Raw genomic sequence first — 13,967 nt, forward strand, 5'->3', positions numbered from 1 at the left:
GGTGCAGCTCAGTCGCTCAGGCGCGTCCAACTCTGCGACCCCGTGGACTGCAGCCACCAGGCTCCTCTGTCCATGGGATTTTCCAGGCTAGAATACTGGAGTGGGTTGCCATTTCCTTCTCCAGGAGATCTTCCCAACCCAGGGATCCAACCCAGGTCTCCTGCGTTGGCAGGCGGGTTCTTGACCGTCCAAGCCACCAGGGAAGCCCTTAGGAGCAACTTCAGAGGAGAATTCTCTGAGGACAGGTGTGAAGAAGAGACAGAGGAAGTGCCTCATGGTGATGGCTCTATAAGGAAAACTGAGACTACGTCTCTCTTTAATTCACTGGCTACTCTCCTGAGTCCATGTCAGATTCACAAGACAAATGCCACCCTGCTCTCTGCAAAATGCTCGCTGCTGGGGGAGTCTTACTCCCTTGAGCCGCCACCAAGCCCAGCCCCACAGGACACCCTCCAGGCAGCAGAAGACAGACGGCAAGAGGAGGAGCGCCCCGCCCGGGGCACAGGGTCGCAGCAGGAGCACGGCTGAGTTTCCAAAACAGATCCCACGGAAACCTTTCTCTTGCGACTCGTGGAAAAGTGTTTCCTGCGTCTGCCAGTTCCTAGAAGCGGACTAATGACTTGAATTTTCAGGATTCCTTTATAAGGAGGTCTGTAACTTAGAATCTATATCGTCCTCAATGATGCTGACCTTCAGGTCACAGCAGGTAAACTTATATGCTTGAAAGCTTAGGGTGGTGAAAGTTCAGGGAGGAAGCAGGACCTTTTAGTACTAAAAGACTTAGATGAGACCTGCGACAGGGTGAGAGAAAGGTCAGGAGAAGTGCGGACCAACGGCCGGAGGTGGCGAGCGTGGAGTCGTGATGAAATTCAGTCAGCTCTGGATGCTAGCGAAACGCAAATGCCCCTGTGATACCAGGGGTGAATCGTATCATCGCTTTCTCCCAGCTCCAAGCACCAGACCGTGTTCCCCTTTCAAGGAGAGCAGACCCTGCCATAGAAGAGAATGGTTTGGGTTTTGTTGTGTCTGATGAAAAAGAGAAAAGGGCGGTTAGCATTAAATGTCTCCCAGGATGGTGAGGACTTTTCCATGCCGACAACCCCACTGGCTGCGACTGCCTGGGTGCCGTTTTCATCCACCTGCACAAGAGCTTTATGGACGACTTTTGACAGGTACAAACTGGGCCTTGGAGAGATTCCAGTAAGGTCAGCCTTTGTTTCATCAAAGATATCCGTGATGCCCATGTCTTGTAGAATAGGGTTGAGATCGTAGCTGTCTTCCAGGGTGAACCGAGGGAAGGAGACAGCTACTCTTTTTTCTGACATATTTTCTGAACTGCTCCAGGACACGAGTTTTTCGTAGGTGATATTCCTTTCAAGCTACAAGAGGAAGAAAATCATATTCAAGGTCAGATGATGAGCTTGCAAAGGATGCTCTATACACTTCAAAGGGGGGCCTGAATCTATTTCCACCGCTGGTAACAATCCTCAAGGTCTCTGCCTCAGAATCCTCTGATTTCATTTAAAAGTCCTCCAAGAAAATCTCTTTCCTCTTTAAAAGATACCAGAAAATTTGGATTCCTCTGTTCTTTGGTGTCTGACAGGTTAGTGTTCAATGCTCAGCAAAGCTCATTAGATTACATCAGGTGAGCTTGGCCAATCCTTAATATTCTGAAGTTCAACCTCCTCTTTATAAAACAGAGGTAATACCACTGGAGTTTTGCAAGGATTAAGCAAACTAATGTATGTAAAGTACTTCCCATAGTACGGCTGTGCTCAGTCGCTCAGTCATGTCAGGCTCTCTGTGGCCTCATGGACTGCAGCCCACTGGGCTCCTCTGTTCATGGAATTTTCCAGGTGAGAACAGTGGAGTGGAGGGTCATTTCCTTCTCCAGGGGATCTTCCCAACCCAGGGATGGAAGCCGCGTCTTCCGTGTCTCCTGCACGGCAGGCGGGTTCTTCACCACTGAGCGCCCTGGGAAGCCCTCACGTAGCGCTGGCACGTGATAAACTTGGAGTAAGAGTTATGGTTCTCATTGTCTCCCTGTTCTCCCATATCCCTGTATTTCTGTCTCACTTTCTCTCTTCCCCACCCCCACCCCACCAAGCTGGACCTTTGTTATTAATTCCTACTTCACAAGTAATCTGCTTCAACATCAGCATCTCCACTTCTGTCCAAGCCCGAGGACCGAGGAAGAGGATTAAGCTAAAGGAACGCTAACTGAGCTACAGCAAAATAGTGTGAGAAGAGGCCAGACGTCAGGATATTCAGGAAAAAGGAAAAGTTACTTCATTTTTGCAATTCTCAAGTTCCTCGGCTTCCAGATCCCTTGGTCTGGAAAAATAACTGCAGAGAACCACGAGATGAGCAAAAAAAGTCCTATCCAATATTTTTGGCATTCGTTCTTTAGTTCTCGACAAATGAGAAATAAATATCTCATGAATTCAGATTCGTATGTATTCTCTGATTCTCTGATAGCCCAGATACCATCCTTCCTCAAGATGATATGATGAAATATGGTGTGTGTGTGTGTGTGTGTTAGTCGCTCAGTCGTGTCCGATTACTTGCAACCCAATGGACTGTACCCCACCAGGCTCCTCCATCCATGGGATTCTCCAGGCAAGAGTACTGGAGTGGGGTGCCATTCCCTTCTGCAGGGGATCTTCCCGACCTAGAAATTGAACCTGGGTCTCCTGCATTGCAGGAGGATTCTCCACCATCTGAGCCACAAGGGGAGCCCCAAAATATGCTGTCGTCATTGATGCTGAGTCGCTCAGTGGTGTCAGACTCTTTGCGCCCCCTTGGACTGCAGCTGCAGAGATGTGCAAATGAAGACTTACCTCTTCCAGGGCCTTCAGGTTGTCCGCAGAGCCGGACGGCAGCAGCACGACCATGTCAAGCTTCCCCTTCGTGTACGGAAGCTCCAAGATCTGCGCCTTCAGCTCGTCCACGAAGCCGATTCTGAACAGCCCGTTCTGGTTCATCATCTTCACATTCTTCTTTTCACTCTGAGGCAGACAAGGTAGAAAGTCACAGCATGGCCACAAGAAGCTCACAAACCCACACAGTCCCCAACTTCCCTGAAATCACGGTCAGTCCAGGTGAGAAGGGGCTTCCCCCGAAAGTTCAGAGCCACAGGGGTCCAGTCTAACAAAGCCTTCTGCCCACTGACCAGGTGGCCCCTACTTTGCCAACATCCCATCTTTCCATGGTTTTGGTAGGTTCTTCAGCTCCTAAGACCCCTTGTTGGTAGGATGTCCATCCAGGTGTCTACCCACAGCCTCTCCAGCTGAAACCAGCCCTGCCAGCTTCCTCGTCCTTACCTGCTCCACCCCAGCCTCTGGCCTCCCGGGATGCTCTATCCCTACTGGCCTGGATGGCCCCACAGAAGCATCAGTGGGAAACTTAGTTAAATGCTAAGCTTCTAGGTACTAAATAACAACTCCTGCCACCTGGGCTTCTGCCAGAGGAAAGGGCACCGTAAGCCTCATGACAGCCTCACAGTATGCGGCAGGTCGCCAATGGACAGAGGAGCACGTGCCATGCTGGAGAGAAGAGCACAGCTGTTCTTGTGCAGAAAGTTAGAAAATGTAGAAAAATAAACAATTGTACACACCATGTCTCTCTCCTGGCATTACCTATGCTGATAGCTAAATGTATGTTCCCTACTGGGTCTCTTTCTGTGCATGTATGATACTCATATATAGTCATAAGTCACATACAATATACAAAATACAATATATTTAATACTGATAATGTATATTTGCTCTTTTGAAGTGAGGACACAGGTTTTTGAGGCAAATACACACGTGAATCGTAACGCATGAGTTTGGCTGAGTAACCTACGCATTTTTTCCCCCTGGACTCCTAAGTAGGACTATTAATAACACCTATTTCCATAATGTCATTTTGGGGAAGAAATGAAATAATGAAGGAAAAATGCTCAGTGCAGCACCTAGCACAAAAATGCTTCGTAATCTTTAGGCACTGATTTTCATTAATAACCAAATGCTCTTGTAAACGCCAGCTGTAACCCAGAGACCTAAGTTAGATGTGAGTATACATACTGCCCATCATTCGGTGGAAATTCTGAGTGAATATCTAGAAAACAGTGCTCTGGTACCTCACTTAGAGAGAAAACGGCATCAACTGTGTTTTCGCAGTCAAAATATTTCTCCCATTTGGCCTTGAAGTAGACAGCATTCACCAGCACCAGCACGGTCTCACTGTTGATACTGTCCTTGCTGAAGAGTTCCTTGATTTTACCTAAAAAAAGTTTCCAGAGAACATCCCAAATATGAATTGTAGCAAAAGTATTCAAGTAGACAGATTTTTTAAGTGCAGTTTAGTATTCCCAAGACTAAAGTATGTCTCATCCAGGAAGTAATCCAAGAAAATTGGTGGTGGTTTAGTTGCTCTCGTGTCCAACTCTTGTGACCCCATGGACTGCAGACCGCCAGGCTCCTCTGTCCATGAGATTTCCCAAGCAAACATACTGGAGTAGAAAGCCAGTTCTTTCTCCAGGGATCTTCCTGACCCAGGGTTCGAACCCAGGTCTCTTGCATTGCAGGTGGATTCTTTAACCAACTGAGGCACCAGGGAAGCCTAATCCAAGAAAACTAAACCCCCAAAAAAGTCAGACAGGGCAGTTTCAGATTGAAAATATTCTTCCATTTTTGTTGAACTCAAATTTTCACTACACATCACCACCATTCCTTCACTCAGAAAATATCTGTAAATCTAGGTAAAATTTGGCAAGAATTAGGATCTTATTTCTATTTCCCTCTGAATAAACAGGTTCTATTCACCATCTTTCTACTGACCCTTAGAGAAACATGGAACTAATTGACCTCCTGCTGACACTGTACTTGGCTGGAAGGCATCTCACCTTTATGATGGAGCAAAGGGCCAGAAATAAGTACCCGCAGCATCCAAGCACTTTAACTGTTTGACACCCGAACAACAAGCTTTGGACCCAATCCACACACGTGAGCATCGGATCCCGACAGACCGGTGATCTGCAAAGCTGGGCTGACTTTTTCTTTTAAATGGAAAAGAACATCACCTCCAATGTGTTGAGTCTTTCTTACCTTGGGATTGAGATTCAACCCAGAAGTTAATCTCTTGCCTGGATTTTTCACTGTCTTTCCGAAAATCAACACTTTCGACCGTCGTGTGGTAAAATTGAATCACACCATCTAAGTATCCCTGATAAATTGAGATAAATGGAAACAGTGACATAAAACCATACAATTATGCTAATAGTTTAGGAGTGAAGCAGTCGTGAGAAGCCTAATGAGAAAGAAGTGCCCAGTCATTTATACTGGGTGCGTGGGGTCTCTATCTACCCCCAGACTTAATTACACAGAGACATTTCGTTTCCTGTAGTGTTAATTGAGGGTGTAGAATGCTTATTAGGGAGCAGTCCACGGTTAAAAGGACACTAGGTTTCCCACCAGACCTGGACATCCCATTTGTGGAGACTCACAGCCCAGCTGGTAAAGAATTTGCCTGCAGTGCAGGAGACCCCAGTTCGATTCCTGAGTTGGAATGGAGGACGTCATGGCAACCCACTCCAGCATTCTTGCCTGGAGAATCCTCGTGGACAGAGGAGGCTGGTGGGCTACAGTCCGTGGGGTCACAAAGTGTCGGACACAACTGAGCGACTAAGCACAGCACAGGACAAATAGCAAGTAACTTTAGAGCCTTTGCTGTAAAATGCTTTAAGTTTTTAAGAATTAGAACACTGATTAATGGTACTGTACAGGGTTTCTATTCACAGTGATGAAAACGTTTTGGAAGTAAGGTAATCATTACACAACACTGTGAATACAACTAATGCCACCGAACTGCATACTTAGAAAAGGTTAAAATGGCAGTTTTTATGCTATAGATATTTTACCACAATTTTAAAGAATTTTGTAACGTAATATACCGAAATCACTGCTGTGAGCATTTTTAATAAGTGAGTTGTGTTTTATATGAATTTATATTTCAATAAAGCTAGTTTTAAAAAAAAAAACATATAAAATCTCATTTCCATTATAAGAGAACATACTAATTTTGGTCCAAGAACGCGACCCCGCCCCTGAAACACGCCCCTGACGCTCGTGGCCTGCCTGTGCATTGGTCACGCCCACTCACGCTCACTGCGGCTCACTCGCTCTCTCTAGTGGCGAGAGAGGAAACTGAAGCCCGGATTCAGCAGTGTCTTTCTCTAGTTTCAAAGCCTTTAGCCACAGAGACAAGATTTGCGCCTTTTGGCTCCAGTCAGTCTCCTTCGGCCACACTGCACCGCATCTTAAAATGAGTACAATTTCATAGGCATGTGGCCTGATCGTGGCATAAAAGGGGGTTTTAGAGAAGCGCCTTGAGCGGTGAGGGAGGGACCAGCTGGGAGAGGAGCTACCAGTGCCTCTACCGGGCACCGTGAGTGGGAAAGACCGTCAAGGTCACAGGAGAGAGCATTCTTACCAAACCCACACGAGCTCCAGGCCTGCAGAGGCTGTTCGTCACGTGGCCCTCCGCTCCCCGCCCACTCCCATCCGTCAGGGGGCCTCCTGAAGTGTGCAAGTGGAAAACTGGGAGGAGGGCGACAGAAGGTGTGGGGGAGAGAGAGACGGGTCCTGGACATCCCAGCGCCACCTCCTCCTGCCAGAGGTTTGGGCTCTAGACAGCAGGGGAGAAATCCAGCTCCCTGATGGTTTTGAAATATAAGTCAAAGGGTGGTTGTAATCAGCAGCCACGCCTAACTCACCGGGCAGATTGGGAATTCTCGCTCCCCATAAAGCCTGTTGGCAATACTCAGGGTGTAATCGACTTTGATCCTGGCTAATTTGGAGAGAAGCTGCCCGAAATAGCAGCTGAGCAGTCCACTCTCATCCTTTGAAGACTCGGTCTAAACAAAGGAAGAAATAAAACGTGATCTTAACTAAAACGTGTTAAAGCCTCATAAAGCAAGCTGTCATTTCACTTTGTTACCAGGTGGGGGAGCAAGCGGAGAAGAAGCGAGGGACGGAGGGTGGGCGTGGTCCCTGTCCTGGCTCCCACGTTGGATCAAGATCAGGCGGGAAATCCGAAAACGGGGACTCCACAAAGCACACTGCATTTTGGATGAGTGTGCCTTGTTTTCCTCTGTTTTCAAAAAGAGTCAAGAAAGAGTCTTAAACTTCCTAACGTAGGAGGATATACAAACTGGAGAATATCTTTACAGTTCCTGGTATAAGACAACCCATACAAACCTTCAGTGTCAGTACAGACTCCAGCAGGAAACAGCAGAAGTGGAGAGAGAGTCGTGGGGAGCTGCTTCCCCCACCCCATCCTCCTCAGCCTAGCTCCACCCTGGGGAACCGTGGCCTGTAAACCTAGGTAAGTGCTGGGACTATGGTCTGAGCTTCTTGATCCTAAGCAGAAGATTCTAGATCCTACTCTTTACAGCCAAGGACACATAAGACGCATAATCAGAAAGGAATTGGGTCATTTGGGATTATTGCTGCGGCTGTGGCTGCTGAGGTCTGCCAGAATCTCAGGAGGAGAAAAGACTGTGGTCTCACACAGGACAGGCCAGAGGAGCACTTTGGACGGAGGGGCAGAGTTCATGGTGGCCCACCTGCAGGGTCAGGGACCCCGTCACTTCCTTCTGCCCTTCCAGGTTGCTGTCAGCAGGCACTTCTTGCTCTGCTTTTTTCAGACAGGGATCCGGCTCGTTCCCTTTATTCTGGGAAAATTCGTTGAAGTGCAGTACCTGCGCGAGAGTGGAGATGGGGTCTTTCAGACCACACAAACAGCAGGAAGTCTGAACAGCTTCAGAAACATTTTTATAACGTGGCAATGATAAGGATTACAGAGTTAAACAAAATAATCATTAACAGTTTAAATAACGGTTTAAAGAAAGGTGGCAGCTGGGGAAGGACAGGGTGGGACAAACTAAGAGGGCAGCATGGAGGCAGGTACATCCCCTCCTGTAAATTAGACGGCCGGTGAGAATTTGCTGTCTGACGCAGGGAGCTCAGCCTGGGGCACTCACACCCGTGAGGGGTGGGATGGGCTGGGACGTGGGAAGGAGTTTCAGGAGGGCGGGGACATATGTATACTTAGGGTTGACTCATGTTGGCAGAAACCAGCACAATATTGTAAAGCGATTATCCTCTAATTAAAAATAAATTTTAAAAAAAGAAAGGTACATGTTTCTTTTGACTCAGGCTGTGAAGTGGAAGGATGGGAAGTAAACAGAATGCTATGCCCCTGCATTTAAGAAAGAATGTAGCCAAGCTAAAAGATTATCAAGGCATCCGCAAGTCACACTTGGCTATGAGATGGCCTGGATTGACTAGAAGTATAAAATACACATCAGATTTTGAAGACTTAATATGAAAAAAAAAGAACATAAAATTTTTTATTTAAATGTTTTAACTGATTGCATGTTGCTATGATAATATTTTCAAGGTATTGGGTTAAATAATATATATTATTAAAATTAGTCTCATCTATTTTTATACTTTCTTAGCATGGCTACTAAAAAGTTTTTAATTACATGTGTGGCTTAGATTATATTTGTGTTAGACTGTGCTGACCTAGAGCTTCAAATCAGTACAGCAGAAGATAAGTTATCCAGAGCTTTGCAGAAAGATGGGAGACAAGGGGGGCATCTGGCATCGTCAGGGTAGGTCTGCTGTGACACTCAAGAGCCTGGAGAAGGAGCATCCGAAACCTGGCCTGGAGGATGCCGATTGCAATCTAGCCGAGTGTGGCTAATGGAATAAGGGGGGTGTGTGTGTGCGCATGGACACGCTAAGTCGTGTCCGACTCTGTAATCCCACGGATTGTAGCCTGCCAGGCCTCTCTGCCTATGGGATTTTACAGGCAAGAACACTGGAATGGGTTGCCATTCCCTTCTCCAGGGGATCTTCTGGAGAAGATTGAACCTGCATCTCCTGCATCCCCTGCATTGGCAATCAGATTCTTTACCACTGCGCCACCTGGGACGGAGTAACACACCAAATAAAGCACATGAATAAAGTAGAATGACCCCACACACCTGCTGCCTCAATCCAATAATTCACTCTTCCGTTTTAGGGACACAGCTGTGCTCACACTTAGCCTCTGCACTCTGGACTAGATCAGGCAATTGTAAGGCCGGCCTCAGGAGCCTGTGGTTTACTGGAGGGCATTCATTCGTTCTACACATTTGTATTGGGTTGCTGCTCTAGGACAGAGTCCTGCCCGCTGAGAGGTTACATTCTAGTGGGAGAGGGATGAAATAGTAATTAATTACTCTAGGTGGTATGTCAGAAGATGGAAAATGCATGTGGGGAAAGCAGCTGGGACAAGAGGGAATCTCACAGTGTTGGGGGTCAGTATGCAGCCTTAAGGGGCTTCCCTGGTGGCTCAGATGGTAAAGAATCTGCCTGTAGTATGGGAGACCCAGGTTCAATCCCTGAGTCAGAAAGATCCTCTGGAGGAGGGAACAGCTACCCACTCCAGTATTCTCTTGCCTGGAGGGTCCCATGGATAGAGGAGACTGGAGGGCGATAGTCCATGGGGTCGCAAAGAGTAGGACAGGACTGAGCAACTAACACACACTCGCACATACACACACACACACAAACACATGTAGCCTTAAATTGAGAAATCAAAGTCAATCTGTTTGAGAAAGTGAACTCTGATCACAGTCCTGAAGTGGAGATTAAGTTCTGGATCAGTCACCTAGGGGCATGGGATGGAGCAAAGGCCCTAAAGCAGGAGTGGGTGTGGATTTCCCAAGGAAGGGGTGGGGGGTCGGTGTGGCCAGAGAGAGGGGAGGCAAGGGAGAGAGAGTCACCAGGTCACCCAGAACCCGGACCCCCAAACCCTCACAGGCCATTGCAAGAACTCAGGCTTCTGTCGTTAGGGAAATAGAAGTCCAGGTTTTGAGCCAACAGGAAACAAGATCTGACTTTGGTTTTAAAGAATCTTTCTGGCACCAGGGCTGAGAACCCTGACAGTGGAAGCAAGGCCACTCGTGAGGAATCTGGATCCAGGCATCAGGGAGGTGGTGGGGAGGGCCGGAGTCGTAGATGTATTTCAAAAGAAAAGCCAGCAGTCCTTCCTGACAAACTGGATGTGAAGTGAGAGAGAAAGTCAAGGAGGACACCAGAATCTTTCACCACTGGATACATAACTGGTGCTTAATACATTTTTATTTAATGGAATGAGTGAGAGAGAAAACACACGCACATATTAAAAAATACTGGCAATATTGGTATCAATAATTATATAGAGAAAAAGCACCAGACATGTAGACAGACAAGGGCTTCCCTGGTGACTCAGTAGGGAAAGATCTGCCTACAATGCAGGAGACATAAAAGATGCAGGTTGGATCCCTGGGTCGGGAAGATCCCCTGGAGAAGGGAATGCAACCCACTCCAGTATTCTTGCCTGGGAAATCCCTGGCGGGCTCCAGTCAGTGAGGTTGCAAAGAGTCAGACACGACTGAGGTGGCTGAGCACGCACGCAGACAGACAGAGACAGGAGAGCAGCTGTCAGGTGAGACGCAGCAGGCGTCCTCAGGGAGCCAGGGGCGCCCCTGAGCCTGGAAGTACGGTTGGATTGAAGAGAAAGCAGGGCGTGCCCCATAAATGAAAATGCAGTTCCCAGCAACCCCGGGGCGCAGGGAACAGTCAGGCTTGCCAAGGGATCGGGGCCGACTCTGCGCCCGGACGCGGAGCGCGGTCCGCACCTGGTCGATCTGGCGCGCGCTGCCGCTCCTGGCCCCCAGGCGGACCATGCCGAGCGCGGCCGAGAGGCTCAGCGGGCAGAAGAAGATGTTCTTCCGACAGTCATCTGTGCTGATCTTTTGGAACAGATCAAAGCAAAACTTGGTATTTGCTGCGATGAGAGAGTCCATTGTGAATCTGATGACACTCTGAAACCAACAAGAAAACAAAACAAAAGAGAGAGAGAAACGATCCTCAGGGCACAGTAGGTAAACAGCTGTCGTTTTAAACACCCAAGATACAACCATACACCATTAGTCACCGTGTCATTAAAAACTGGAAAACTAAGGTCATTATCCTCGTGGTATATACATGGAGATGTGGATATTGATACTGACTCAGATAGAGATCTGTATTCATTAAGCGGTGTGATCAGTTTCCTGGGCCTGCCGTAACAAATCGCTACAAACCGGGTGACTCAAATAACAAAAAATGGACTTTCCCACGGTTCTGGAGGCCAGAAGTCCAAAACCAAGGAGTTTTTCGGAGACTCTGAGGGAAGATCCGTCCCATGCCTCTCTCCCAGCTCCCCTGGCAGCAGTCCTCGGCTTGCAGAGACATCACTCTAACCTCGGCCCCCAGCTTCGCATCGTGCTCCTCCCCGTGTCTTCCTTGTGTGTCGCATCCGGACACTCGCCTTTGGTTTAAGGCTCACCCTAATCCAGCACGAACTCACCTTAACTTGTTTACATTTGCAAACCCCCTACTTCGTATAAGGTCTCATTCACAGGTACCGGGGATTAGAATTTAAACATATCTTTAGAGGAATTCTACTTACTGTTGTAGAACTGCCTTTAATTAGGTAAATAAAGTCAAAGGCTACCATTTCCCAAGGTCAAGTTGACCACCAAGGTCATTCCAACTCCTTCTCCTAAGTGTTTCCTCAGTTCCCTCCCCTCTGTGTTCTACAACGTCAGAAACGCCCAGCTGGTCATCCGGGGCTGTGTCCACTGGAAAATTCTCACCTCCTGACTCATTCCACATGCAGCCTACAGGACATGGGGCTCTGAAGTCAGTCATTGGCATTGTTCAAGATAATAAGCCTTGAAAGATCTTGGAGGTTTAGAATTCATTAGTGGTTCTAAACCTTGCCCACCAAAAGTCTACTCCAGAAGACTCAAGAGACTCTTACGAAGCCTTCAGCTTGGACCCATCCCTCTCAGATGAGCTGTCCTTTCTTCTGTCTTTTTGCCTGTGACTATTGTGGTGTTCCAGGATGGAAACGTAAGCCCTCTTATTTGTGTTTTTACCACTAGACATGAGGCCCACAGTAAGTGTTAGGCAATAGTTACTGCATCTTTAGCATCTTCCCAGTTTAGACCTTTATTAAAATTTTTTTTGCATTTTTATTTCGTTGACCATACCATGCGGCATTTGGGAGTTCCCCAACTAGAGATGGAACCCGAGCCCCTGCCCTGGAAGTGCTGAAGCCCAACCAGTGGGCCCCCAGGCAAGTCCCAAGTATGGACCTTTTTAGTCTATAAACCCTAATTCAAAAAGATAGCATTAGGCAACTTTTTAAAACTGTGCCAGATGTATGTTTTATATATATTAGCTTTAATCCTACTCTGCAAGTTAGATACTACTGCTGCTGCTGCTAAGTCACTTTAGTCGTGTCCAACTCTGTGCAACCCCATAGATGGCAGCCCACCAGGCTCCCCCGTCCCTGGGATTCTCCAGGCAAGAACACTGGAGTGGGTTGCCATTTCCTTCTCCAGTGCATAAAAGTGAAAAGTGAAAGTGAAGTCGATCATTCATATCCGACTCTTAGCGACCCCATGGACTGCAGCCCACCAGGCTCCTCCGTCCATGGGATTTTCCAGGCAGGAGTACTGGAGTGGGTGCCATTGCCTTCTCTGAAGTTAGATACTATCACTCCCTTTTTAGAGATGAAGAAACTGAGGAATTAAATCCCACTTGTGGACTTCTCTGGTGGTCCAGTGGTTAAGAATTCTGTTATCAGTGCCAGGGACACAGGTTCGGTCCCTGGTCCAGGAAGATCCACCATGCCTCGAGAAACTGGGCCTGAGAGGCAATGACTGCGCCTCTGCCCCTTGAGCCTGTGCCCCACACAGGAAGCCGCCTCCACGCACGGCAACCAGAGACTGCCTGCATGCAGCAACGAAGACCCAGCACAGCAAAAGTAAATTAATCGATTTTTTAAAAACTTCCACGGATTTATCCAGATTAAGTGCTCCCTCTACTATATTTACTATTTCTGCTGAGTCGCCCCTCAGTGTCGGGCCTGCTGGCCACACACATGCCCACTGCACACACGCTTCCTCCTCTCGGCCTGCTGGCCACACGCACGCCCACTGCACACGCGCTTCCTCCTCTCGGTCTGGCTTTGGTCCATGTTTAATGTCACATTTTTTTTTCTGCCAAATTTGTCCATAACTGTATTTCTCATTTTGTGCTATTAATACTGGGTTCCGGTAAGGTACTTTCCAAGAAACATATGTTCCTGGTGCGTCTGGAAATTCAGTAATGCCTCACACCTCAGAAAGCTAAACTTGGTGTGTTGAAAAATATCTTCACCTCCAACACATTCTGCCTATAAGCACAGCTCATGTAGTGACAAGTCGACTAAAAGAGTAGAGAAATCAAATAAATTTTAAAATATCTGAGTTGAGGGGATTCACAGGCTTTTGTTAAATCATAAAATTTTGGATAAAAAATAGCCTTATGTTTTTTAAAGCCTTGGCTGTACAACCAATGTTGATATTTGATCAAAATCTTTGGAATGGGAACTTCCCTGGAGGTCCAGTGGTTAAGACTCTGCACTCACAACGCAGAGGGCATGGTTTCAATCCCTGATCAGGGAACTAAGATCCCAAATGCCACATGGCCTGGCCAAAAAAAAAGTTTGGTATCAAGGGAGGGGAAGGCCATGGCCATTGTGGCTATTTATTCCCTGCTATGAAAAGAAGATTTAATGCAGACAATATTGAAGAGGAAAATGGACTTGGATTAACGACTGAATGATCCCAGCCCAGCCCTTGGCTCCCAGCTGTTTGCACAGCTTCACCTTGTTCCCTGGTGTGGATGTGGCCCAGAGTGAAAGGGCGTTGCTTTCTGGCATGACAACGCACAGACCTCAACAATTAGTGTCTTACCTGCTTTAAAAAGAGCAGAGTTGTTCATGCCGGCCACTCCCTTCTTCCCCAGATTCAAAAAAAAAAAAAAAACCAGGCCGGCAGAGGTGAGGGAACC

The 13,967-nt window shown here is 47.5% G+C and overlaps 1 protein-coding gene across 1 annotated transcript; it reads right to left on the reverse strand.

Annotated features, from left to right (window-relative positions):
• Positions 1 to 974: 974 nt before the first annotated feature.
• Positions 975 to 10,885, reverse strand: SERPINB12 (serpin peptidase inhibitor, clade B (ovalbumin), member 12). Its single transcript, XM_010854736.1, has 7 exons — positions 10,718 to 10,885; positions 7,610 to 7,744; positions 6,758 to 6,898; positions 5,091 to 5,208; positions 4,124 to 4,266; positions 2,841 to 3,008; positions 975 to 1,379 (listed from the first exon to the last, which is right to left on the reverse strand). The coding sequence occupies exons 1-7, from the start codon at positions 10,883 to 10,885 to the stop codon at positions 975 to 977; spliced, it is 1,278 nt and encodes a 425-aa protein (XP_010853038.1).
• Positions 10,886 to 13,967: the final 3,082 nt, after the last annotated feature.

The sequence above is a fragment of the Bison bison genome, unplaced genomic scaffold (genome assembly GCF_000754665.1).
Source record: "Bison bison bison isolate TAMUID 2011002044 unplaced genomic scaffold, Bison_UMD1.0 scf7180017864349, whole genome shotgun sequence".
NCBI classification, from domain to species: domain Eukaryota; kingdom Metazoa; phylum Chordata; class Mammalia; order Artiodactyla; family Bovidae; genus Bison; species Bison bison.

What these genes read in the sequence shown, in the direction of transcription:
- SERPINB12 (XM_010854736.1), bottom strand. Translation starts at nt 10,885, where the DNA reads ATGGACTCTCTCATCGCAGCAAATACCAAGTTTTGCTTTGATCTGTTC. An exon ending in CGGGGTCCCTGACCCTGCAG is followed by an intron (nt 6,899 to 7,609) that starts GTGGGCCACCAT and finishes TCCTTTGTTTAG; the next exon opens with ACCGAGTCTTCAAAGGATGA. An exon ending in GAGAATTCCCAATCTGCCCG is followed by an intron (nt 5,209 to 6,757) that starts GTGAGTTAGGCG and finishes TCAATTTATCAG; the next exon opens with GGATACTTAGATGGTGTGAT.